The 27153-nt window shown below is 33.7% G+C and overlaps 1 protein-coding gene across 1 annotated transcript in view; it reads left to right on the top strand.

The window, feature by feature from the left end:
* The window catches only part of SLF1 (SMC5-SMC6 complex localization factor 1), a 58525-nt gene that overhangs the window by 6261 nt on the left and 25111 nt on the right, over positions 1 to 27153 (top strand). The window contains exons 2-12 of the mRNA XM_014867738.3: positions 3734 to 3847; positions 3987 to 4062; positions 5444 to 5684; positions 10342 to 10504; positions 16428 to 16571; positions 18274 to 18420; positions 19291 to 19437; positions 20336 to 20458; positions 22330 to 22383; positions 23596 to 23754; positions 24599 to 24762. Coding sequence (XP_014723224.1) covers positions 3734 to 3847; positions 3987 to 4062; positions 5444 to 5684; positions 10342 to 10504; positions 16428 to 16571; positions 18274 to 18420; positions 19291 to 19437; positions 20336 to 20458; positions 22330 to 22383; positions 23596 to 23754; positions 24599 to 24762 — 1532 coding nt within the window. The remainder of the gene's footprint in view (positions 1 to 3733; positions 3848 to 3986; positions 4063 to 5443; positions 5685 to 10341; positions 10505 to 16427; positions 16572 to 18273; positions 18421 to 19290; positions 19438 to 20335; positions 20459 to 22329; positions 22384 to 23595; positions 23755 to 24598; positions 24763 to 27153) is intronic.

The raw sequence follows: 27153 nt of genomic DNA, 5'->3' as shown, positions 1-27153 counted from the left end.
GCTCAGGGCTAATCTTCCTCAAAAAAAAAGAACCAGTCACCTTGTTGATAATAAACATTCAAATTGTACAATAGCTATTATTAACTTGATCTAAAAGGGGAACATAGTATGATAGATTTTTTTTTCTTATAGTTCTGTATAACTATATTTAATTCTTGAAGCAGAAGAATAAATTCTTAAGGACAACTTTTAAATAAAACTTTTTGGGTGATAGTGTTACAGTGATTTTTCTCATTGCTTCTGTATATTCCAGTTATTTCACAGTAATTTCTGTATATCAGTATTTTAGGATAGCCAAATAAGAAATATTTTAGAGTTTTAAAGCTATTCAAACTTCTCTTTTTTGGCAACATTTCTTGAAATATCCTACTAAATAGCTTTTGAAACTCTTAAATACATAAATAAAATGCAAGTAGTAGGTAAAATACATACGGTTAAAATACCTATATTCCTCTGACAAAAGTGGCTTTCAAGAACTATAAAAACAATTAGATTGCCTTTTCTGTTAGAATACCAAGATAATATTCACGGATATGCTGGATTTCACTTGTTTAGTATTTCTGAAAAGACCTATCATTTTCTAAAGGAAATTAGCCTAAAGGATTTATTTAAATAATTCCCTAGAATTAATGAAAGCATCATTTCTCCCTAGTTATGGTCATATGCCTTATAATCCAAATGTGGCTTTATTATATGTGTGTTAATATGTGTTCTGCATCAGACTAGATCATTATTATTTCTAGCCACAGAGCATATTCTTTGTAAAGTTTTTTCCCCCCAGTTGGTCTCATAGGGATAGATCAAAATCTCTTTTTTTTAATTGAGGTCATAATACTTTATAACATTGTGAAATTTCAGTTGTACAGTATTATTTGTCAGTCACCATATAAATGTGCCCCTTTACCCGTTATGCCCACCCTGCAACCCCTTTCCCCTCTGGTAACCACTAAACTGTTCTCTTTGTCCACATAGTCTATCTTCCACATATGAGTGAAGTTATATGATGATAGCCTTTCTCTGGCTTATTTCGCTTAAAATAATACCCTCAAGGTCCATCCATGTTGTGAATGGGACAGTTTTTCCTTTTTTATGGTTGAGTAGTATTCCATTGTGTGTGTGTGTGTGTGTGTGTGTGTGTGTGTGTGTGTGTGTACGTACCACATCTTTATCCAGTCATCAGTTGATGGACACTTGGGTTGCTTCTGCTTCTTGGCTATAGTAAATAATGTGGCAATGAACATGAGAGTGCATAAATCTCTTTGAATTGTTGATTTCAGGTTCTTTGGATAAACACCCAGTAGTGGGATAGCTGGGTTGTATGGCATTTCTATTTTTAATTTTCTGAGAAATCTCCATACTGTTTTCCATAGTGGCTGGACCAGTTTGCATTCCCACCAGCAGTGTATGAGGGTTCCCTTTTCTCCACATCCTCTTCAACATTTGTTATTTTTTGTCTTGCTGATAATAGCCATTCTAATGGTGTAAAGTGATGTGTTGGTGTAGTTTTGATTTGCGTTTCCCTGATGATTAGTGATGCTGAGCATCTTCTCATGTACCTAGTGACCATCTGTATATCTTCTTTGGAAAAATGTCTGTTCAGATCCTCTGCTCATTTTGTAATCGGGTTGTTTGTTTTTTTGTTGTTCACTTGTGAGTTCCTTCTCTCTTTTTTTCTTAGTGTGTCTGGCTAAGGGTTTGTCAATTTTGTTTATAGCCTCAAAGAACCAGCTCTTTGTTTCATTGATCCTTTCTGCTGTTTTTTTTTGTTTGTTTCAATTTCGTTTTGTAAAGTTCTTATATATTACCAGTCTATATTAATGGTTATTATCATTCAAGAGCTATGTTATTTAACCCATGTAAATGCTTTAAAAAAGTGGAAGATTAATACCATAAAGAGTTCCTTATGCAAGAAGCTACTTACGTTTTATTTGATAGTATTTTACATGTGTGATTATTTCAGAAGACACCAAGCCCTACTATGTACACTTTATAATTTTGTACTAATTACTTTATTGTCACTTTAAAAAAATTATTTGTTTCACTGAAGAGGGTTATCCTTAAAGACACTTATGTTCTGTATCTTGAATTTTAGGAGTTTAGAGGGTATCCCTTTCCTTCTTTTGGAGCCAATAGAGAAATATGAAAGTCAGATATATTGAGATCAAATTATCAGCTTTTTTACTGAATAAAAATTGATTTGGAGGAGCTGGCTTTGATGTGCAATTCCAGTATGCTTCTTAATACATAACGTCTGAATTGATTTACCCACCTTGGCAGACTACTACTGGCAGCTCCTTGGGTCATGTCAGAAAGCAATAATATGAAACATCTTTGCAAATGTGCAAACTTCTGAGCAAAGTATATACAGTAACTTCTCTCAAGTACCTTCTCCTCCCAAAGCAAGGATGAAGGGTAGAGAGAAAAAGCAGGAGTGCTGTTGCCCCATCTGAAGTTCCCCTTCTTAGAAACTTTGAACAAGGGAGGTGAAAGTTCACTGTCTTAACCTACAGTAATGCTTCAAATTGTGGATAGTGAGCTTTCTTTCAAGTTTTACTCTAAAATGAATCTCAACCTTTAAATAAACACACATATATGTGGTTCATTTATATTTCATATGAACATGAGTATGTATTTAGTCTTTGAAAACAGAATTTCTATAAAGAATATTTTTCACTTGACCCATTGTCTAACACTAGTCCTGGGTTCAAACAGTTATAATTTTTGAAATTTCCTTTTAATTGTCTTGAAAGAAACCAACTGCTGTTGTTCTGCCAATGGCGTTAATTAAATACGAATCCAGAGCTATGGTGACAAAATTGTTGGAGCTATGAAAAATTACCTTGATTTCTCTAGTCCCTGCTTTCCTTATCTGTAATGAGAAACCACATTTTCTCTAAGATGCTCTCTAGTTCAAAGTTCTAACCTCATGTAAACAAATAAACAAAAAATTGTATTCTAATTAGAAATGCTGTGGGTTTTTCCTTTCTTGTTTAATAAATGTGCCACCTCAAGTACAAAGTACTTTGTGAACTATATTTAAATATGGATTAAGGTCTCTCAAAATAAATTTGAAAATCATGTAATGTTTTTCAGTCTATAGGTGATGAAATTAACATATATATAGCAGAGTTAAGGAATGTAGATTGGGAATAGGATCCGGGTTCATTATATGGACCTATTATACTGAATCATTTGGTGTAAATGCTGTGGGACCATGAGTTCCATCAACTTCTCCAGTGACTTATACATGTTCTTCAGTATCTCTCCACAGACACTTTATAAAGCAGTATAAAATCCAATTCAGTTTCATTGTCCACAAATGTACTTATTTCAAAGGTACTCTTAGCAAAAACAGTACTTTTAAAATAAAGCAGATATTATTTTGCTAATATTTATGTAAGTATCTGTCCTTTTCTGAAGACTTATATTCATTCATCAGTATATTTTAGTGGTAAGTAATGTAATAATACAAACTTTCAATGTTCAAACCAGAAAAAAAATCTCACTTTATTTAAGGTCTCATTTTGAGAAGATAACTTTGAAACTAATTTCTATTGCACATAAGCAATTTTAACATTGGTATTTATAATTAAGCCTTATATGTTTAATTCATTATATGTTTAATGGTTTTAGTTTTTATTTTTAGCACTCATAGTTAAGAAAAAATAATAAAATCAACCCTGTGAATAATATTTCTAACGTATGTTACCTTTTTTATGTGTATATATGTTAGATGGAAGATGGTGCCCCAAAACATATCATCCAGATGACAGGATTTAAAATGGAAGAAAAAGAGGCTCTAGGCAAATTGCTTTTAAAACTAGATTGCACTTTTATTAAGAGTGAGGTGAGTACAGAAGCTTATCAAAATGTTCAAGATATGGAAAAATAACTAGAATTAAAATACTGGCCTAAAAATGATAAAAATGCGTTATAAGGGAAATCTTACCTTGGTAACATTTTTTCATGTGGATTTTTTCTTCCAGAAATACAAAAATTGTACACATCTTATAGCTGAACGCCTATGTAAGAGTGAAAAATTTTTAGCAGCTTGTGCAGCAGGTAAGTTAACTTGCCTTCTGCTCACTTTTGAAAAGAAAGTCTTCATGTTAAAGAAAAAGTACCTGTTCTCTGGAAGGATAGTGTGTTTATTATATCAAACATAAATGTGTTTTTTCTGATATTTTTCTAAAAATATTTGTTTTATATAATACTTTTTGCTTTATTTTTCTGAGTAAAACTTTGTAACACATGAGAAATGTATTAAGTAGGCGAAATATTTACTTGGTGAAAGATTTAGTGTAAGTGCTTTATGTAAGAGAAAATATTTTAATAAAAACATTTGACACAAAATGCCAAAAAAAGCACTTTTATTCAAGACTCAGCTGTTCTCAGTCATTTTTATTTTTTTTTAATTTATCATTAGAAATAGTCAATGTTTTTGTTCTCCTTGCTTCCTCCCCTCCCATCCATGTTATGAAGCAATAATCCTATTTTATTTTTCTAAGATTTTAATTTCCATAAACCCAAATTAGGACTTTGTCTCCTCCTCTCTCTCTTTGTCACCATTGATGTTCCTTTATAGTTTTCCCTGTGATTGATCTGATATATCATTAGTCCACTGATTGCAAAAAAAATTGTATTTAACTGAGGTGAATTTACCATTTTTTAGAGTAACCTACCAGAAAAACACTTGGATCCATTATTGCCTCCACAAATGAAACCATACACTGCCCTTGCTGTTTAAAAAGATCATTGATGCCCAGATAAAGAAACTAGAGAATGTTATAAAGTACCCTGAAAAATTCTCTGACTCAATAAATTTGTTTTACAAAGCATAATAATGCTGAAAACACTGTTGGAAAAGTTTTTAGCCTCAGAGGAATAGTATAAATCTAACCCAAAATAGCGAATAATAATAATAACTATAGTTTAGGTAACACCGCATTTTATCTTATTAAGCCTTAAATTTATTTTATTTAGTAACATTTAGAATTATAATGATTTGTTGTGGGAAAGATTACGTACAATGTTCAGTGATGTTGAAGGTGTCTCACTATCAAAAAATTTAGGAAACAAACATAGTTCAAAAGATAATATTGGCAATGTAATTTAAGAGTCTCATGTTGAGGGGTTGGCCCCGTGGCGGAATGGTTAAGTTCGCGTGCTCTGCTGCAGGCGGCCCAGTGTTTCGTTGGTTCGAGTCCTGGGCCAGTACATGGCACTGCTCGTCAGGCCGCGCTGAGGCGGTGTCCCACATGCCACAACTAGAAGGACCCACGATGAAGAATATACAACTATGTACTGGGGGGCTTTGGGGAGAAAAAGGAAAAAAAAAAAGAGTCATGTTGAAAGAACTCAAATTTTATTTGCTATTTGGTCTTTGTTTACCATTTATGAGAATCGAAATTCTTTTCTAACTGATGGTTTATTTGCTTTCTAGGAAAGTGGGTACTAACTAAGGACTACATAATCCATAGTGCCAAAAGTGGCAGATGGCTTGATGAAACAACTTATGAATGGGGGTATAAAATTGAAAAAGACTCCCATTATTCACCTCAAATGCAATCTGCACCTAAAAGATGGCGTGAAGAACTGAAACGCACTGGTGCTCCAGGAGCCTTCCACAGATGGAAAGTTGTCCTACTTGTTAGAGCTGATAAACGAAGTGATTCTCTTGTAAGGTAAGAGATCTCATAAAAGCTAAAGCAAAGAATGAGAAAACAATTTTTGTTTGCTTGAATATCTTTTCATTTTTCTATGCAATTATTAATTTAGTCCAAATAAGCCGTGGTGATTTACTCTTTGATCTCCTAGGTAAGCCATTCTGTACATTTAAGTGTATGTGTCTAATGAAACAAAGTCTATTTTATAGTGTGGCTTTTGGTTATTCTCATAGTCTCTATTTTACTTTCCATGTTATTTCTTTTGGCCAAATCAAGCAAAATAAATAGAATAATTAGAAGATTTTTGTTTTTAGTTTTGAAGCACTTTAGATTTTTACAAGTAAAATATTACATTATTACAAAGGCTTTTTTCTGGATTTATATATTGCAGTCTTCATGGTTCGTACTTTTCCCGTCATAATTTCATTTCTTTTTATCTTTTACATGATATTTTAAAAGGCCTCTTATTGCATAAACTATATTCTAAGACTGCCATGCAAGGGCTTTTTGTCACCTTTACTGAAGTGCGATTTGTAAACAGTAAAATTCACATATTTTAAGTGTACATTTTGATGAGTTTGGACAATTTTGTATAAGTTTGGACATGTTATCCCCACTACAATCAAGATCTGTAACGCTTATGTCATCCTACAATGTTTTCTTGTGTCCTTGCACATTTGAGTCTGCACCACCAATACCAGACAACCACTGATTTTTTTCTTTGTCACCATAGATAGATTTGTATTTTTGCAGAAGTTCATATAAATGGGACCATACTATATATACTCCTTTGATGTGGCTTCCTTTGCCTAACTCAATATTTTTGAGATTCATCCATGTTGTTGCATTTATCAACAGTTTATTCCTTTTTATTGTTGAGTAGTATTCCATTCTATGAATACATCACCATCTGTGCATTTATTCACCCATTGACTGACATTTGGGTTTTTTTCCCCTTTTTGCTAATATGAATAAAGATACTATGAACATTTGAGTACAAGTATTCATGTAGACATTTTCATTTCTCTTCGGTAAATATCTAGGAATGAAATTGCTGGCTCAGGTGGCGGTTGTGTGTTTAACATTGTAAGAAAATGCCAAAGTGTTTTCCAAAGTAGTTGTACTATTTTACATTTCCACTAGCAATGTATGAGAGTTCCACTTGCTCTGCAGTTACTTTGACACTATTGTCAGAAATCAGTTGAACATATCTGTGTGGTCTATTTCTAGACTTATTGTTTTGTTCCGTTGATATCTATGTCTACCTTATACCAACAACACACTGTTTTGATTACTGTAGCTTTATAGTGAGTCTTGAAATCAGATCTTATGAGTCCTCCAACTTTCTTTTTCAAAATCGTTTTGGTGATTCTGGATCCTTTATATTTCCATATACATTTTGGAATCAGCTTGTCAATTTCTACAAAAAAGCAAGCTGGAATTTTGGTTGACGTTGTATTGAATCTATGGGTCAAATTGGGGAGAATTGAGATTTTAACAATATTGAATTGTCCTGTCAACAGACTCTATATCTCTCCAGGTCTTTAATTTCTATCATTAATATTTTATAATTTTCATTGTATAAATCTTGCACATACTGTGTTAAATTTAATCCTAGGTACTTTATGTTTTGGGATGCTATTATAAATGGATTGCTCTGAAAGTTTTTATATGTATCTGTTGAAATAATTGACTTTTCCTTTTTATTCTATTAATATGGTAAATTATTTTGATTAATTCTTAAATGGTAAACCACACTTACATTCTGAGATAAACTCTACGTCACTATAGTGCGTTATCCATTTTTTAATAATTGCTGATTCTATTTGCAAATATTTTGTTAACAGTTTTTGTATTCTCAATGTAATAAATGACACCTATGAAAAAATCTAAACTTAATATCGTAGATTTCTTTCCTCTGTAGTTGGGAACAAGACAAGGATACTCATTCTGACCTTTTCTATTCAGCAGAGGTACTAGCCAGTGCAATAAGACAAAGAAAATAAATAAGAAGTGTACAGTTGGAAAAAAAGAAATAAAAATAATTGTCTTTATTTCCAAAAGACATGGTCATATATTAAATAACTTACTTTAAAAAACTTGCTGGTACTAATTAGTGAATTTAGCAAGATAATAGGGTAACAAGTCACTCTATAATAATTGTTTTTTTATATGCTAGTAATGAACAATTGGAAATTAAAATTTAAAAAGCAATGTGACCTTTGGTTTTTAGCAGTTTGATTATGTGTCCAGATATGTGTGTGTGTGTGTATTTTGCTTATTTATTGTTTATTATTTGTTTATTGTTTGCATTTAAGTTATTTGCTTAGGGTTCTCTGAGCTTCTTGAACATGTGGATATTTTTTGTCTTTTATTAATTATGGAAAATTCTCAGCCATTATCTTTTAAATATTTCTTCTTTGTTCTCCTTCTGGAGCTTCATTACCTGTATTTTAGACTATTTGATTCTGTTCCACAGTTTATGCATGCTCTGTCATGTTTTGTTTTTTTAACTTCTTTTTTTTCATTTTTGCGTTTCACTTGGATAATTTCTATTGACCTATCATCAAGTTCAATAATTCTTTCTTCAGTTGTGTGCAGTCTGTTGTTAAGCCTGTCAAAGAAATTCTTCTTTCATGTAGTATCTTTTATTTCTACCATTTCCATCGCACTCTGCCTAATTCCCCATCTCTTCATATAAATTGTCCACCTTTTCTGTTATATCCTTTAACATGTTAGTCACAATTATTTTAAAGTCACTTTCTGATAATTTCAGCATCTGAATCATCTCTCTGTGCTATTTATTCCTTTATCTCTTAACAGTGGTTTGGTTTGTTCCCTTGCTTTTTGTGTAGGTCTTGTATTTTTTATTGTGTGCATAGGCATCACATATAGAAGAACAATAGAGGCCAAAGTGAATAATATTTATATCCAAAAATGGGCCTACCTCTTCTGTAAGGCAGTTATTGTGGGTGGTTGAGTTATTAATCTTATCAGTTATTGAGCTTGATTGGGTTTTGTTAATGCTATTGTCGCCTTCAGTGCATTGTTTCAGTTTACTCCAGCAGTGGGCTACAATTTCTTTGTGTTTAGTGTGGAATCTGTGGCGTTGGAGGGTTTTTAATCAGTGTTCTTGCTTCACTCAGCTTTTGGAAGTCCCTGCACTACTAGGTCACAGAAAGATGGTCTTTTCATACTCTTTTGCTCTTGCTTGTTACTCATGTCTGGCCTGGGAGTAAGGGTGGGTGTGTTCTCAGTTCTGTTGGATAAACTTCAATCTTAAGCATCTTTGTATTCTTGGTCTCTGGGGTTGGGATTTTCTTAATGTTTATGTCTCAGCCAAAGTGTGCCTTGTATCTGTGGGCAGGGTCTTGGGCAAGAGAGAATTTCTAGCCACTCCCCCAGTATTAGATCTCTGCTTTATATTGGTGCAGGATCGCAGGCTTGAATGGCATTCCTACCCCTCCTCCAGGGTCAGATGGCTTTTGCTTCTGTCGCTCAACCAGAAACAGTGGATCTTTCTGGGGGGCTGTGCAGCAGGTTTCCTGTCGCTTCCCTAGAAGCAGATGGGTTTTATTTACACTCTTCCAACAGAAGCAGTGCGTACTTTCTTACCTTTCCCAAATGACTTAAGGCTTTTGCTTCATATGATAGAAGGATCCAGGGAAGTGTCTCTGGTTTTACATCTATTTCTTGATGGCAGCCAATCCCCACTGGTCTACCTCTACTACCAATAGGGGCTTACTCTGTTACCTGCTTCTAATCCTTTTTACAAATATTTAATAGAGGCCTATGGCAAAGAGCTTGCAAGTGAGAATGAGCTTTCCTTGTGTCAGGCACTCCCACTTATTGTAAACCATCATGCTACCTACAGTTGACCCTTAAATTTGTTATAATTTTGCCTGATTCTTACCTGCTTTTATGTCAGCCACTTCCCTCCTATGCTTTGGCAAAAGGGAAATAGTTTGGGTGTCCAATTTCTTCACAAAAGCTCTTATCACTCTTTGAAAATTCAATTTGTTGCTTGGCTTGTTATCTCAGTTCTCTGATGAGTTCATGAAAAATTAAGATTTTGTAGATGATTTGGCTTTTTGTTATTATTAGGTGGTAGCAGAGTTCTCTTATGGCTTTTTAAATCCTAAGCAGAAGCAGAACTTGCATGAAGCTTTTGGGAAGTATGTGTCTATGTATGCGTCTTTTGAGTCAAAATGTAAAATGTATTTCTTAATGTAGATCAGAGTTAAACTTCTTCAAAAGCTAGTTTTTTAAAGGAAAATTGACAACTAATTCCATTTTTTGTGGTCCAGAATGGTTTCTTTGGGAGTATGTTGCCTTCTAAGGTAGCTACTACTTTGGACTTCTTTCACTGTTCTTTTGGCTTATTGAGGTGACTTTTCTTCAGGGAATAAATTTAATATTTTTGATTCTTAAAATGGCTTTCCTGTATCAAGAAACGGATTAATAAATAGTATGATTTATTAAACATATGTTTTGAGCAACTTATAATGTAAGAAATCACTGCAATAGTTACTCTCCATGGCACTCAGATAGCCTAAAGGAATTAATTCCTTTCAGAAAGTTCTGCTCCTATTCCTAGGAAGTAACTGATTTAGATAATTTGACTAAATATGCTTATTTTTTAAATATTTTTTATACTATTTACATTTTTATTTAGAGTTTTGGAGGCTGGAAAAGCAAATGTTATTTTACCAAAAAGTTCACCAAGTGGAATAACTCATGTGATTGCCAGTAATGCAAGAATCAAGGCTGAGCAAGAAAAAGATAACTTTAAGGCTCCATTTTATCCAATTCAGTATCTAGGGGATTTTCTTTTAGAGGTAAGTAACATAAATAGTAAGCATTTAAAAATGTTTATTTTATGAAGTATGAGTACAGTGAATTATATATTAAAATTATGTTCTAAATTTGAAAATATAATGATTGTAAGTAATTAAAATGACATTTTTAAGACAATTGCTCTCAATTGTTTAAATATTCGAGAATATTTCTGATAAATCTGAAAGAAGGTTGCTTGTTAAATTGAAAATTTGTCTTATTTTGAGTCTCTGCTTTTATTTTCAGTGCTTTAGTGATGTTTACTACAAAATAATTTTAAGCATTTTAACATCAGTATAAATAAAATAGCAGTGTACTATATAGTATCATATGAAAATTTTGGGGTTATTTTGCGTTTGGAAAAGATAGAGCGATTTAGAAATAAGGATTTAGAAATATTTTCCTGTCCTATTCCTCTACCTCCCTCTTCCAATTTGGTGCAAATATCCCTCCTTAAGTTGCTTGAATAGGAACAACCCTAGAAGAAGCCCACTGGAAATAAACAAATAAGAATTTTCAGGAAGGGTCACTCAAGGTAGAAGAGAAAGTTCATTATTTCTAAAAACTGAACCTTGATCCTCTAGGGAAAACCAGCTTCTTCTTCATTGTTTCCCATCTTAATTGATACTGTAACCTTTTATCTAATAACTTGGGTTAGAGACCTGGGAATCACCACTGAAACCTTCCTTTCTCTGTTCCTCACATCTTGTCAGTTACCAAGTCCTGTTGATTTCATCTCAAGTACCTCCTGAATCAAACTGCTTCTCTCCTTCTATACTAACGTAATACTGAGTTTGTCCTCTATCCCTTGTGCTCCTGGAATGGATTCCCGATTACTCTTTCTGTTACTCTGCCTTTTTACTCTTGCTAATTTCTTAATTACTTTTACCTTTTCCTTCTTTAGTCCATTCTGCTTCATTCAGAAGGAGCAGCCAAGATGATCTTTCTAAAACAATTCTGATCCTGTCACTTTCCTATTTAAAACTCTCCAGTGGCTTCCCATTGCTCTTAGGATAAAGTTCTAAACCTCTAACATGGCTTATAAGTTCCCATAGGATTCCTGCCACTCCTACCTTTTCAACTGTATCCTGCTCCACTTTTTTTTGTGCTCACTATGCTAGAACAAAACTGCCTTCTCCCAGTTTCTTAAACAGGATAAGCTACTTCCTACCTCATTGTCTTCTCAAAAGCTATTTTCTCTCCCTGAAAAGGTCCTCCCCACTACTCTTTCACTCTTTGTGCCTACCTGCTTTCTGCTCATCATTCAGGTTCCAGTGATAATATTGCCTCTTCAAGGAAGCCTCCCTGAGCTCCTTATTAAGTTAGGTTCAACTATAGTGTGTTCTCATAGGATTATTTTGCTTTATAGTATTGACCATAATTGTAATTAATTAATTGGCTGATTACTTGGTTAATGTCTTTTTCCCCATCTAAACCAAAAACAGCATGTCATAAAGGATGATGTCTGTCTTTTCCATAGCTATATCTGAATATGTTGTATAAAGCCTGGCATATGAATTCTCATGTTTGTTAGATTAATAGAGAAATTATGAAAGAACTTTGAGTCTTCCAAGAGTAGATGTAATATATCATTCTATAATTACCTTTCCCTACTAAGTAGCAGCAATGTAGATTGGAAATTTGACCTTAGTTCAAGGGATGGATCTGCTTGGACTTTGAATAATCTCATTACCCTTGACAGTCATTGGTCTAGGAATGGGCGTGTGAACCAGTTCTGATCCATGGGATGTGGAGAGAGTTATGTAAGACCTTCTGAGAAGTTTCTTCCTCATCTGAAAAGAGAGCCACTAGTAGCCTGGCTCCTGCTAGATGTGAACATGGAAGAATGTAACCTCAATTAGCATTCTTTGACCATGAGGAGAAGTAGCCTTAGGATGAAACCAACCCTTTAGAGAGAAAATGTAGACAGAAACTGGACCCTTGTTGAGATACTTGAGTTGCTGAGTTAACCAACCCTGAAACCTGTCTTAGCATTGGACCACCTTGCCATTCTGTTAGGTAGTACAGTTCCAAGTTGTTCCACATTCCATGTTGAGTTGGCTTTCTATTATCTGTAGCCAAAAGCATCCTAATTTACCTGTCTGAGCAGTTTAAAGGTAGTATTAACTATCAACAGAATGAAAGCCATTCTTAACCAGATTAGTAAAAGTACCTGAATTTTCCTTTTTTCCATGGAATGAAATGATTAAAGTGTAATATATACTATGCTTTACCATACTCTCTTTTTTTGGCTTGAGGAAGATTATCCCTCAACTAACATCTGTGCCAATCTTCCTCTATTTTTTGGTACTTGGGACATTTCCACAGTATGATTGGTGAGTGGGGAAGATCTGTGCCTGGTATCTGAACCCATGAACCTGGGCCACTGAAGTGGAGCACATGGAACTTTAACCTCTTGGCCACATGGCCAGGCCAGCATAATCTCTTTTGTAGTACTCTGACAACATTCAGATTCAGTTGCTGAAATAGTACATCAACTAAAAATAGCAGATAATCTCTAACTTATATTTGTTTTTAGAATATGTTTTATAAGCTCTGGATTAGATAGCTGAGAGTTCATAATCATTCATTCCAAATAAGGAAGGCATTTTGTGATCACTTCTGAGGAGAAAATAGACAGTTAACTTTATTTTGATGTCTTTTCTTTTACCACTTTGGCATAAAACATTTACATTCTTCATTAGATGAATTCTGAAGTGTCCTCTAAGAAGAGATGCCATGTAAAATAACTGAGTTAAAAGTAACAATTAAGCAAGGGTTAAAAAAAACTTTTGTTTAAGCTACTTATACTTTTTGGAAAGTTGCTAAGTAACAGACTCAGGAATCTGTTTAGTTCAGGTTTATAGATACTTATTGAAGACTTTTGCTATACCAGGCACTATGCTATGCACTAGGGAAAATAAATATTACATGTCAGACTTCAAGGTGCCTACTATTTAGTGGTGAAAACAGAACATGGAAACTATCAATTATAGTTCAGTTTGTATTGTATATTGGTGAAATTATGTGCAAGGTACAGGAATGCAGAGGAACAAATGACTAACATATCTCCTTTGTTTGGCCCAAGGAAGGCTTTGCAAAAAAGAGAAGGGTACTTAGGAATACTTAAAATTTCTTTTAACTATCTACTTAAGAAAGAAAATAAAATGAGCCACAGAAAAGTCTTAGGGAAATGTAGTAAGAATAACAGAAAAAATATATGCTTTTTGAGCCAGATCAACTAATTTGTGACCCAGATTTATAATTTACTAGTTCTATGACCATAGGAAAACCATTTATCCTGTGACTGAATTTCTTTCTTTGTATGTAGAAGCTAATACTTGTCTTACGTTGGTTATTCTGAGAATTATTACAGCTGTTACTCTGGGCTAATATTGATTGAGTGATTACTGTGTGCCAGGCACTGTGCTAAGCGTTTTATGCACTTAATCTTATTTTAAACCTCATGTTCCTGTGTGCTATGTCTTATGGCTCCATTTTGCAGTTAGTGAAATGAGATACAATTGGGTTAAATAATTTGCCCATGATCCCACAACTATCATGTGTCAGACCAAAAGTTTAAGGCCAAGACCTCAGTAAATTTTAAGGCTTCTCTCTTCAGATCTCCCTTTTCTTTTCTCATTTTGAGTATTATTAGGCTTCCTTGATATTCACCTGGTCTCTTTCTGATTAGTTAAAAATACTTAATGCTGGGTCTGGCTGTGTGGCAGAGTGGTTAAGTTCAGTGCTCTCCACTTTGGCGGCCTGGGGTTACAGGTTCGGATCCCAGGCACAGACCTACACTACTCATCAGCCATGCTGTGGTGGCAACCCACATGCAAAATAGAGGAAGATTGGCACCGATGTTGGCTCAGGGCTAATCTTTCTCAAGTAACAAAAAGAGGAAGATTACTAACAGATGTTAATTCAGGATGAATCTGCCTCAGCAAAAAAATAAATAATGTTGGGAACAGTACCATAACCTAGTAGTCGTTCACAGGATTATGAGATACCATTAAAGAATAAGGGTGTAAATACTAGTTAAGAAGCATGTAGAGCACTCAGAAGACTCCTATTCTTTACTTGACGTCTCTGGATCTCCATCCAGTCTCATGAATTCAGGCTAGTTGTGTGGCAAATACCATGCTGAATCAAGGAATAAGACCTGGAGACTAGGGCATTTCTATACCTAGTCCAACATAGGAAACCAAGTCAAACGTCTGAATCAGAAACCAGGCCAACTGTCATTGCCACACTGTGCTGCCCTACTCCTAGATAATAGAATAATTTACTGAATAAATAGGTTCTTGGTCATCTGTTTGGACCATAGTGTTATACTATGTTAAAGAGACCAAACATGGCCCTCCTTTCCTAGATCATTTGTGAGACAAAAGCCTAACACAATGCCTAGTACATAGTTGGCACTAAAGAAATATTCATAAAATAAGGAATAAGAAATGAATATTTCAGATAAATAATTATTATATATTTCATAAGAGTAACCTTTTGGAGACTGTATTAGTAGCTTGGAGAAAATTATGTTGATCACTTGTTTAGCTCTGTAGAAAATAGATTATTTTATTTTAGGTTTTCCAAAAGTAATAGTTGATTTATCAAGTTGTGATTTTTAAGTAAACTTATATAGAATACTTGAATTATACATCCTGGTTCACAGATCAATATGTAGCATCTGAAATGGATGCGTACGTAAGTATATTCAGGATTAGAAAACTATGTTTTGGCCTTATTGCTAATGATAAGAGTATGTTCATTTGCATATTCTGTCCAACTGGAATCCATATGGGATTAATTCATCCTGTATTTTAGACATTTCTTGATGATCTGACTGTGAGGATTTATCTTCCCATTGTCAACCGTGTGAAATTTAAAGCTAAAAACTCACTTTATTCCGGCTCAAGTTGTCCCTAACAGAAGTTGCTGTTTGTAAAGAGTAATTCTTTCTTCGATGCCAGCAATAGGAAGGAGGAAAAGTCTTCATTTTTCTTAGTTTTCAGTTTCACTTTTCTAAGTAACAGAAGAAATTCAGTCAGCTACGCTCAGGGATTGTTCTCTGGTTGCAGGATTGCAGCCTGCTAAGGGGCCCTCATATCCACGTGGGAAGCCCAGTACAAGTGAAAGGGAACCAAAGATCACACCACAGGCCTTACCACATTTCCGCTTATATCATAATTGTTCACTGGGAGGATAGTGATTCTCCAGTCTCTTTGTCTAAAGGTAGTGGATCTTTGAATATTCCTTCACAAGTACATTTTGGGAACTGTTGTGAATTCATCTTTACTCCCAACTCTTTATCTTACTAAACATTTGGAATTATATGTTTATGTACATATGCAAATATTTTTAAAATTATTATTGGTAGGTGTTTTATGAATTCAGTTTGGATTTTTTGGCGATAGAGTTAGGTGAAGATAATTGTTTACTGCTATTCAAGTAAAATAAGAGCTGTAATTCAGCTATTACTCAGCCTCTCTTCCTCTTTGTGTGTAGTAGACTTGCAAATGAAAAGTCTTATCAGTAAAAAACTGAAAAGTAATCTGAGAAGTAATCTATCTATAATCTGAGAATGTTTTATCTAGATTGTAATTTTTATTTCGACAGGGACTAGATAAAATATTTTCTGTTCATGATTCACAAAAAGGATTGATTGTTACTAGACCAACAAAGCATTAGCTTTTCTTGAGATACACAGAAATAACTTTGTTATTCAGGACCTTTGTTGTAATGACTTTTTTCTCGAAAGAATATACTAGTGTTTAATAACCTTTGATTTGGAAGAGTGCGTTTTACCTACTTGTTTGAGTACCAAAACATTTTGCAATTATGGTAAAATTAAATATCATAAAGCGTACATAATGTTGAAATTATACTTAATTGATTGCCTAAACCATTTTTACATACATACAGAAAGAAATTCAGAATGGTGACGATTCCCAGACCAATTCTGTTTGGAATAAACATAGCAATGAAGAAAAAAACAAAGATTTCAGGAAAGATATGAGATTTCTTGAAATGAAAGGTGCCTTAAGAGAGACCATGTGTAGAACCCAGGTAAAACTTTATAGGCTAAAAAAAGGTACACTTATGGTTCTTCTTACAGAATTGTTTGAGAGGCAATATATGGTGGAAAAAACATGGATTTTGGAATCACAGAGCTGGTATTTGAACCCAGCTCTGTGTTTTGTAGTCCATGATTTGAGCATATTAAGATATTGCTATGTGTTTCTGATTTAAGACTTTTATTGAAATAATGCATATATGTGTATAGGAACACCCAGTTCCTAATACATAGTGTGTTCTCAATACGTGATAATTACTTAAAACTCCTCTGTATGTTTAATATAACGTGTCTTATAAAGGATTCTTATCTGTCAGCAATATCTATATTCATAATTCATGGTCTAAATTCAAATACTTTACTGCATAGAGAGCAAATTTTGTTAAGTAACACAAATGAATTCTATTTTAATTAAATATGAAAAACAAAAAAATAGGAAGGACTTTGAACTTGGAGTAAAGTATCTTAAGAAAGCATATATATAGTTCTCAAGTAAAAATTTTCAAATAGCAGCAGCAACCAAAAATGGCATTATTAGTTCTACTCTAGAAGAGCTAATGTTCAATTATTTTCAATTTCATATTGTGTTTGATAAAACAATCTCTTTAGTTGATTTACCAAGTTATTAATCTAGTAATTATTATTACTTAGTCTAAACTAAAATATTTTTAAATGTGAGTAGAAAGAAATTAAAAATAAATTCTCTTTTTCCTGTACCTATCAAAAATTTTACAAAGATGATTTTAGGAACAACTTGGAACTTCTTAAGCTAAACAGTACCTTAAGAAATCATATATGGAGAGATTAGATAAAACTTTTCCAGAGCTTAAAATATTTTAGCAATTTTTCTGGCTTTTCTAAAGTACAAGTAATATTTATATGACTTTTAAGACTGCTTTGTATGATTAACCACACGTACATGGTCTTAATAAGAGGCTTTTTGAGTTGATGTGTCTGTTGAAATATGCATTATAAACTACAGTATAAGTTTTTACATACAGAATAGAATGTAAAATAATAATAGTTATTAAAATAAATTTAGTTTTTAGTTAACTTGGAAAAAAGGATCAAATGGAGATTTCATGAAAGATAGGGAAATTGTTAAAATATATCTATATGCATCTTGAGTTCAGAACTCAAGAGGATGTGTATAAAATTCAGGTAGAAATTTCTATTTTTTAAAATAAATTTCTTAATATAATGAATAAACAATATGATTTGTGATACTCCTTACTTTGTTTAATATTATTATACTTCTGTCCTATAAAAAGATTTTCTTGAGATGTTCCATTCAATATGTCTAATAATGGCAAGATTCTATTTGATCTACAGCCTAAATTATTTTTACAAACATTTGGAAAAATAAAATAAAATAATGAAGATAAGAAGATTCCATTTTGACTAGTCATATGATAAATAGAAAAAAAGGCAGATTCCAAGAAAGATTAAAAGTACTTAAATTAAATGTACATCTAAATACAATGTAAACCTTTGTGAACTAGAAATCTATGTTTTTCTGCTTCATCTTAGTATAACTGAGATATAATTCACAAGCCTCTTTACTATATTTAATCTTGTATGTATATTTTACAAAACCTACTTTCTTGAGTGGGTTTTTTGGTTGTGACTTGCATTGGTTGTGTTGAGGCTATGGTTAATCCACGGTCTAATTAAAGTATTTTTACAAACATGCAGAAAGAAATACAAAATCATGATGAAGATGTTAATGTTAGTTCTCTTTTGACTGAACATCGCAAAAAAGAAAAATTCAGAGATTCCTGTAAAGATTTGAAATTTATTAAAGTGAGAAATGCCCTAGGAAGGCACACATATGGAAATCAGGTAAGACCTTCCAAGGAAAAAATAATTTACATTTTATGGCTCTTTTCTAAATTTACCAAATATAATGTCATTCATGAAGTCATTTCTTCCCAGTTATATGTACAAAGGTGTTTATAATGCATTTGTGTACAGTTATTAAAAGAAACAAAAATGAGTGCTATGTAGCACCAGCTAGGTTAAGAAATAGAGCATTCCCAGTTTTCAGACCCTGCTGTTGTTTCCTTTCCAAACTGCATCCCTTTTTCTTCCACTTGCACAGTGCTAACCTCTAATGTGGCATTTCTTTTAATTATTTTCTTTTTTTTATTATAGTTTTACCAGCTATGTTTATATACTTAACAATGTATTTAATTTTGCCTGTTAACGAACTTTTTGTGGTTTATGGTATTTATAGTTTTCTGTGACTTGCTTTTTTGCTGGTGTATATGATGTTTCATTGTTTCACAATTATCTTTTATCCATTTTGCTATTGATAAATATTTGGGTTTGTTTTTGTTAGTTGGTCTTCCATTGGTTGGTTTTTGCAATTATGATCACTTCTGCCATGAACAGTGTGAACAGTTCCTTACATGACTCTTGGTACACACATTCAAGATTTTTTCTAGCTTGGGATATATTCCTAGGAGTGGAATTGCTGGGTCATAAGGACTGTGCATATTCAACTGTACTATATAGTGCCCAACTGTTTTCCAGAATGTTTTTCTAATGTATACTCCAACAGTGGATGAGATTTCCTGTTATATATAACTCTATTATTTTTTTAATGTGTTGTACTTGTGTTGTAAGTAGCCTTTTCTTGAGTTTATTTGGATTTTGTAACATGTATCATTCATATTGAGACTTGTTTAATTGTGGTCTATATATTTGTAGAAGGAAATTAAGAAAAAGGATGAAGGTATTCTAAGGAGTTATACTTTGAGGAAGAAATGCAAAAAAGAAAAAGGAAGAGTTTCCAGGAAGGATGTCGAGCATAACAAAATTGAAACTACCTTAAGAAAGCAAATATATAGAGATCAGGTAAAACTTTGTAAGCTGAGCTAAACAGTTTTCATTTTTTTCTGGCTCTTCTCTAATATAATCTAGATATATAATCTAATCTTTATGATTGCTTGCTGTGTTAAATATAACCTGCACATCTTATGAAAAAAAAATCTTCTTGAGTTGATCTTGTGTGAAATTCAGGATTAATGTTATAATTAACTTTGGTTCACAATGCAAGTATTTTTGCATGCATACACAAAGAAATTTGAGTTAATAATCAGGATATTTAAATATATTTTGTTTTGCCTGAATGTAACAAAGAAAAAGAAACAAAGCTTCTAAAAAAAGAAGCTAAAAATCTTAAAATAAAAAATACCTTAAGACTACATGTGTATGTAGGTTGTGTAGTATAGTCTAATCTAAATTTTAGTTTTTATCTTGCTCGTCCCTGGTGTAATAGAAACCATTTTTAATAAGTTAGCTTGTCCTTTAAGTTGGATCCTTCTTGAGTTAATTTTTCTAGAGTATAACTTTATTTTACAGTCTAAACCACAGCATGTTTATATGCATGTATTCAGAAAGATCTTTAGAAAAATTATAAAGGTAAATAAATAATGGATCAGGTTTATGTGAATGTGGTAACAAAGGAAAAAAGAAAAGAGGTTCCAGGAAAGATTTGGAGCAGGTTAAAATGAAAAGTACCTTAAGAAAATACATTATGTGAATAGCAGGTAGAACCTTTCAAATTAAAATATTTGCTTTTTTTAACTTACTATTTCATCATGTAATTTTTATATGATTGTAAGGCTCTTTGCTGTGATTAACACTGCATAAATGTGTTCTTCTTGTATTATTTTGTCCATTGTGATACTTATCATTTGTGTTGACACTATCTTTAGTACACTGTCTAAAGTACTTTTACATGTATATACAGAAAGAAATGAAGAATTCTATTTTTGCTGATCATGCCAAAGAATCAAAAACCAAGGATATCAGGACTGATATGGATATTGTCGAAATAAAAAATGCCTTAAGGAAGCACATATATAGAGCTCAGGTAGAACTTGGCATACTAAAAATTTGTATAGTTTCCTATCCTTTTCTAGTATAACCAAAAAATAATAATAATGGTAATAATATGTGACTCATGTTTAATATGTCTTAAAATAATGTTCTCAGTACATTAATTTGTTATGTACAGTAATGTATTTGGACATTTAGACAATATGCTGAATTCTCTGCTATTTATACCTCAGTCATGTCACAGATAAATTATGTGTTTACACACTGCTATAACTTGTTGCTGGATACTTGCTAGCCTGATACGGGAAGATGAGGGCTGGAAGATCCCTTTTTCTGTTGTCCAGCTTCAGCCTGAGTCTTGGGCAGGCCTTGAGGTACTGGGATTGGGGGAAGGGCTTTCTCAGTGATCTTGACCCACCTCCAGTGTTAGGGAATCTCTAATGATCTGGGACCATGATCTTTTCCTGCCCCTCTTCACGGGTAAAGGTTTTTTTTTTCCTATTCCCTTACCCAGAGGCTTATGGGTTTTCGCCTCTGTCCTGCAGGTAACAGGGTTTGCTGCCTTTCCCACAGCAGCTGCTGTTCATCTCCCCCCAAGCCTTTACCGTAAGGGAGGCTTTCTTTAGGTTCCCACCCTGTCTCCTTTTTTTCTCCATGAGCACCCAGTGAGGTCCATGGAGAAGATCCTGCCATTGAGTGCAAACTCTCTTTGTGTCTCTGATTCCCAGGGGTTGTGTTCTCTTATGCTGGTCCACACTTGGCCTTTAGCAAGTGGTATAAAATTTAAGCTGAAATTTCCTTATCTTCTTTATTGAAAGCCCTCTTCTTCCTGCTATGCTCTGTGTCAGATAAATCAGTGTTCATTTCCCATGTCCTCGTAGGCTCCTTTCTTTCTCATATTTCAGTTTAATTGGTTGCACTAAGACCTATGCTGTCTGATGGGCTCAAGTAACATTATGATTTGGTAGATTTTTCAGCTTCTTCTTGTTTGTAATATGGAGCGCCTTTCTTTTCCAGCTTTCTACATCCTAAGTGGAAGCCAAAACTGCATCATTGTTTTAATTTGTATTTCTTCTGTTAGTAGCAAGTTTGAGAGTGTTTTATACCTTCACTTGCCAGTTTATTTCTTCCTCTGCCAATTGTTTATTCATATTCTTTTTCTGTTTTTCCACTAAGTTGTTTTATATCATTGTTTCTAGAACTCTATATAGTCAGGAGATTATCTCTTTTTATGTTTCTTGCAGATATTATTTTGGTATAATCCTTTAAGCAAATATACAATTATAGATATTTTAAAACAATAGAGGAAGATTTTACATGTGATTTTATAGGAAACATGACTACATTTTTTTCATCTATGAACTCATGCAAAATCTTTCCCCATTTATATTTCTAATTGTTAAAATACAAAGGACAATGGACCTCTTCAGGTCTTCAAAGTGAATATGACTTTACCTTTTTTTTCCCCTCCTCCCCAAAGCCCCAACACATAGTTGTATATTCTAGGGATAAGTTATTCTAGTTCTTCTATGTGAGCCACTGCCACAGCATGGCTGCTGACAGATGAGTGGGTGGTTCCATGCTCGGGAACCAAACCCAGGCTGCCGAAGCAGAGTGTGCCAAACTTTAACAGCTAGGCCATCAGGGCTGGCTCATGACTTACCTTTTAACTTATTTTAATTTAGAAGGAGAAAGTAGAGAACGTTCTTACTCATGAGGGTACCATTGCCCTAACATAGTGTAAGGCACTGGTCTGAGCAAACATGAGTATCAGATCAATTATAGTTATTAATGTCTTCCTGAATCTGTTTTATAAGTTTGACCAAGGTTTTATGCTTTGTAAGCTGGAATGTATTTTTCAACCTAAAAATGTTTAGTTTTAATTATATGATTGCTGTTTTGTAGGCTATCAGATACAGCTGCATTAGAGTAGATAAACAACCAGTATACAATGTGGAGGTAAGGGGCTTCAATGAAGTAGGGTGGTGACGGGGGCAAAAGGAGCTTTGTGTTTTGTTATTTTTAGTAAATTTGATATAAAGGAATGTGTTGTCTGCACAAAACAAAGCTTCCCAATTTTGAAATGTAGTTTGCCTAATCAGAAATGGAAAAGAAAAATACTGTTCTGTTAAAGCTCCAAAAAAATTCTATATAGTAGTAAAAACATAACAAGAATGAAATACTTACCTCGTGCTCATCATCAGTAAGATATGTATCCTTGTTCTCATATTTCATAGCTTTCATAATTACTACTTCTAGATTAAATTTGCAGTATAATATTTACAAAAGTATCATATTTCCTTTATATCATCATATATGTTCATTTCTTTAAAATTGATTGTTTTATTCCACGTAGTCTGTCAGAGTATTTTTGATTCTCACCTAGTTCAAAGTAGTCACAGTCATGTGTTGCTTAACAATGGAGACACGGTCTGAGAAATATGTCGTTAGGTGATTCCGTTGTTGTGCGAACATCATAGAGTGTACTTAGGAAAACCTAGATGGTATAGCCTACTATACATCTAGACTATATGTAATCTTATGGGACCACCCTCACACATGTGGTCTGTTGTTAACCAAAACATCATTATGCAGTGCATGACTATACTTTTATTTTATTGTTAAAAATGTTTTGGCCAAGGGGAATATATTTTCTGGAACTCTTGGAGTTATATCAATATGCATCCTCAGAGTGATTTTTATAATACTGTAGCACTTGTCACTTTTTGCAAATGTTGATTGTGCTTGATGACATCTTAATATATTTAGTATGTCTTAGTAGACGTAGTTTGAAAGAAAACCCCAAAATAATTTTGCACCTAGAGAACTATGTGTAGTTGTATCTCTGACTGAGGTCTGCTAATTATCAGCCAGACTTTGCAAATGCTTTTACAGTGTTCTTTTAGAGATAGTATTTTCCCTCACTATTTAAGGCAACAGAGAATAATAAATAAAACAATAATGTATATTTTTGCAGTGCTTTATGGTTGTAAAACATATTAATATAAATCATCCTTTCTGAACCATGTGACAACCCTGTGAAGTAGTAAGGGCAGGAATTGTTATCTTCATTTTACAGCTGAGGAAATTAAGGCTCCTTATTAATTCAAGATTTGATCCCAGAATTTTACCCGTCTCTTCTGAGTCATAGAATCTTTTTTTTTTCCTTAGGTTAAAAATGCTGGATTTCCCAGAGGTGTATTAAATTTAATTGAAAGCCTCATAGAAGGACAGTTTTTTAAAGAAGCAATTGAGGAGCTTTCCTCTTTGCAAGCACATTATATCCCTCCTGCATGCCTTCTTCATGCTCTTCTAGAGAACGTTCTACAGGTAAGAGCAGTCTTAAGGGTTTATAATCTTTCAAAGAATGTTAAAATGTGAACATTTTCTCATTTTTTGTATGTTTATAGTTTATTTTTTCTCTTTTCAGTATTTTTTTCCATCATTTTAATAGGAAATGTACCAATTTTTTACCATTTCTTTTCTATTTTTAAACTATGTACTTGGTACTACTCTGACTGCTTTAACTTATTATTTGCTCAGAATTTCCAAAATAATTTTCTCTTGGAAAAAATTTATTTGATTTTTTTCTGTGGTCATAAAGTATCCAACATAAAAATCAGAGTACAATGGTCTAGAATGCCATTTGGTAGATTACTCCTTTAGTACATTGATAATCATTTTTATTCATACTATACATAAGACAATAAACATACTCCTTAAACTGTCAAAACTATTAGAACAGTTTTTCAAAGGTAGCTTTCTAATTTATTCTTCATCAAGGTGTCAATTTGAAGAAATAACAAATGTAAGCTATGTTAGACTAACGTTGGCGATAAGAATGTTACATGAAATGTTTCTTTTAGTTCCTTTCAGGTCACATTTGAAAACTCTTAATTTCACTATAATCATGAAAAGTAAAGTGGACATTTCATGTAAGTTAGTCCCAATAGCTAGGGTTATCTAGAGTATAGATATATATGTAGAGTGCCTCTCTCTCAGGTGCAGTATTTCATTAGCTAAACATGATGCTTCCCTCTCATCTCCTTTGTCCCAAAACCTGTATTTGGCAATAAAGTTAGGCCAGGGTTATTATAGTTTTAGACTGAATTAGCTGGTGAAATTGTACTTTTAGCTATAGTGTTTTATTTGTTTGTTTATTTTTAAATAATAGGATAATATAGATACGTTTTCTGGTCGATACTTTCATATATTGTCAGCTCTTCTTCACCTTCATCCTCCTTGGAAGTCCCCAGCCATGTCAAGATATTACTTAGAGTTGTTTCAGTGTCCAACTTGTATGAAAGGAGCCTGGTCTCTAATAGAAGTGCTTGTCAGGTAAGGAATGTTACATGTGAGGATGCGAAACTTCAGCTAGAAGTTGTTATGCTATTTATTTTTTAGATACTGATGAAAGAAGTACATTTTATTTAGAAAAAGTTTGCGTGTGTGTAGAGTAGGTTTGTGTGTTGTATTTATTGCAAAATTCTTATAGAAAAGCCAGGTCTAAGTTGATCAAGTTTGTCAATCAGTTTATTAAAAAAAAAATGTTTAATAAATACATGAAATGGACTCACAGGAAAGCCAAAACATTATTTGCTTTTATTTTTTTTAACAAAATAAGTTCGCATATTGTTTTAAAAATTGAGAAAATTAATTTATTGAATTGGACATCATCATCAAATTTTGGGCATCGTAAGTGTAAACAATAGTAACTGTAGACAATATCTATCTTAGTGTTATAGTGTCATATTTTTTTCAGCTAGAAATTTGAATTTTGGAACTGAACTTAATGTTTCCTGAATATGTCATTACTTTCATGCCTCTGCACATGCTATCATCTGCCTAGATCCTTCCTTTGTCTTCCAAATGTTATCCCCTCTGGAAATCCTTCCTGTTTTTCCTTCCTTCTCTGAAACAGAGCTAGTCATTTTTCCCTTTCTTCTCAGAGAGTGAGCTCTATCTGATAGCCCTCCTTTGTCTGGGAAGTACTTTCTTTTTATCCAAGTGTTCAGTTTTAGGGGGTCCATGGTAGTGAGAGAAAGGATACTTGACTAGCTAGGCAAAGGTTAGACCTGTGCTTAGCTCTTTCAGATCATAAAGATTCACCTGCCATCTTGGTTGTGATATATTTGAAGTGACCTAATCAGCTAGCTAGCATGCATTTATTCATTCTTTCAAAAATTGTTTGTTGAGCACTTACTGGAAGCCAGGCACTGTGCTACATTTCAGGGATAAAAAGATCAATACAACAACAGTTCCTGCACTATTGAAGGTGACTGAGATGTAAACACAGTTCTAACACAGCAGTACGAGCCCAGCCTAGGTGGATGTGCATATATGGTTTATGTAGTTGACATCCTTTCTAATTTCCAAATCTTTTGTCATTGCCTTTATTTAAAAGCCCTCATTCCTTCTTACGTAAACTATTTCAATACCTTGTTTATTGATCTTGATTCTATTATTTTTCCCTTTAATTTATCTGTCAAAGTATCCCAGTATGTTCTTGCCAAAGTGATCTTGTCATTCCCCAGATAAAAGTCCTTCATTAACTCACGAATCACCTATAGGAGACAGTTTAGTTTCCTTAGCAAAACATGTAAGACTTTTCATGAGTTATCCCCTATATATTTCTGCATTCTCATCTTCGTCATTTTCCTAAGTGTGCCCACTGACTGAACTGTTTTTCATTTCCTATGCCTTTGCTCTTCTGTTTTCTCTGCCTACATATACCTCTATTCCTGCCACCCCACAAATATCTGGCCAACTCCTAATTATCCTTTTTTTTTTTTTTGAGGAAGATTAGCCCTGAGCTAACTACTGCCAATCCTCCTCTTGTTGCTGAGGAAGACTGGCCCTGAGCTAACATATGTGCCCATCTTCCTATATTTTATATGTGGGACACCTACCACAGCATGGCTTGCCAAGCAGTGCCATGTCTGCACCTGGGATCCGAACCGGCAAACCCCAGGCTGCTGAAGCAGAGCGTGCGCACTTAACCACTGCGCAACTGGGCCGGCGCCCTAATTATCCTTTAAAATGCAAGTCAGATGCACCACTTCCTAACTCTTGCCCTTTCCTTTGAGTTTGTCACTCATATCAGCCTCTGACATTCTTGAGTAGATGCTCATTCTTAAACATCTTCATCCTCAGTGCTTAATATAATGCCTAGAACATAATAAGTGCTTAATAAATGTTTGGATGAATTAATTGATGCTAGAGGAGGTGGAATTTGGACAGCTTAAAAGTTGACTTTTTTTTTTTTTAAGGATTGGCACCTGGGCTAACAACTGTTGCCAACCTTTTTTTTTTTTCTTTTTTTTTTTCCTGCTTTATTTCCCAACCTCCCCCCGCCGTACATAGTTGTATATCTTAGTTGCAAGTCCTTCTAGTTGTGGGATGTGGGACGCCGCCTCAACATGGCCTGACTAGTGGTGCCATGTCCTTGCCCAGGATCCAAACCCTGGGCTGCCGCAGCGCGCGAACTTAACCACTCGGCCACGGAGCTTGCCCCCCAAAAATAGACTTTTTAATGAACAGAAATGCCCAGATTTCATTGGGAGTCGGGAGGAAGGTGCCTAGGGAAGTGCTAGGAGTATACATGAGCTGGATGATTATACTCTATTTTGAACATATTTGAAATATTCCATAATATTTGTTTAAAAAAAAAGAAAAGAGAAGAAAAGATACTGTGGTGTCCATTTCTGGCAGTTTTCAGATAGACTGAAT

This window comes from Equus asinus, chromosome 9 (assembly GCF_041296235.1).
Source record: "Equus asinus isolate D_3611 breed Donkey chromosome 9, EquAss-T2T_v2, whole genome shotgun sequence".
Lineage (NCBI taxonomy): Eukaryota > Metazoa > Chordata > Mammalia > Perissodactyla > Equidae > Equus > Equus asinus.
Note: the sequence above shows the minus strand (reverse complement) of the source record. Positions and strands in the feature narration are given on the sequence as shown.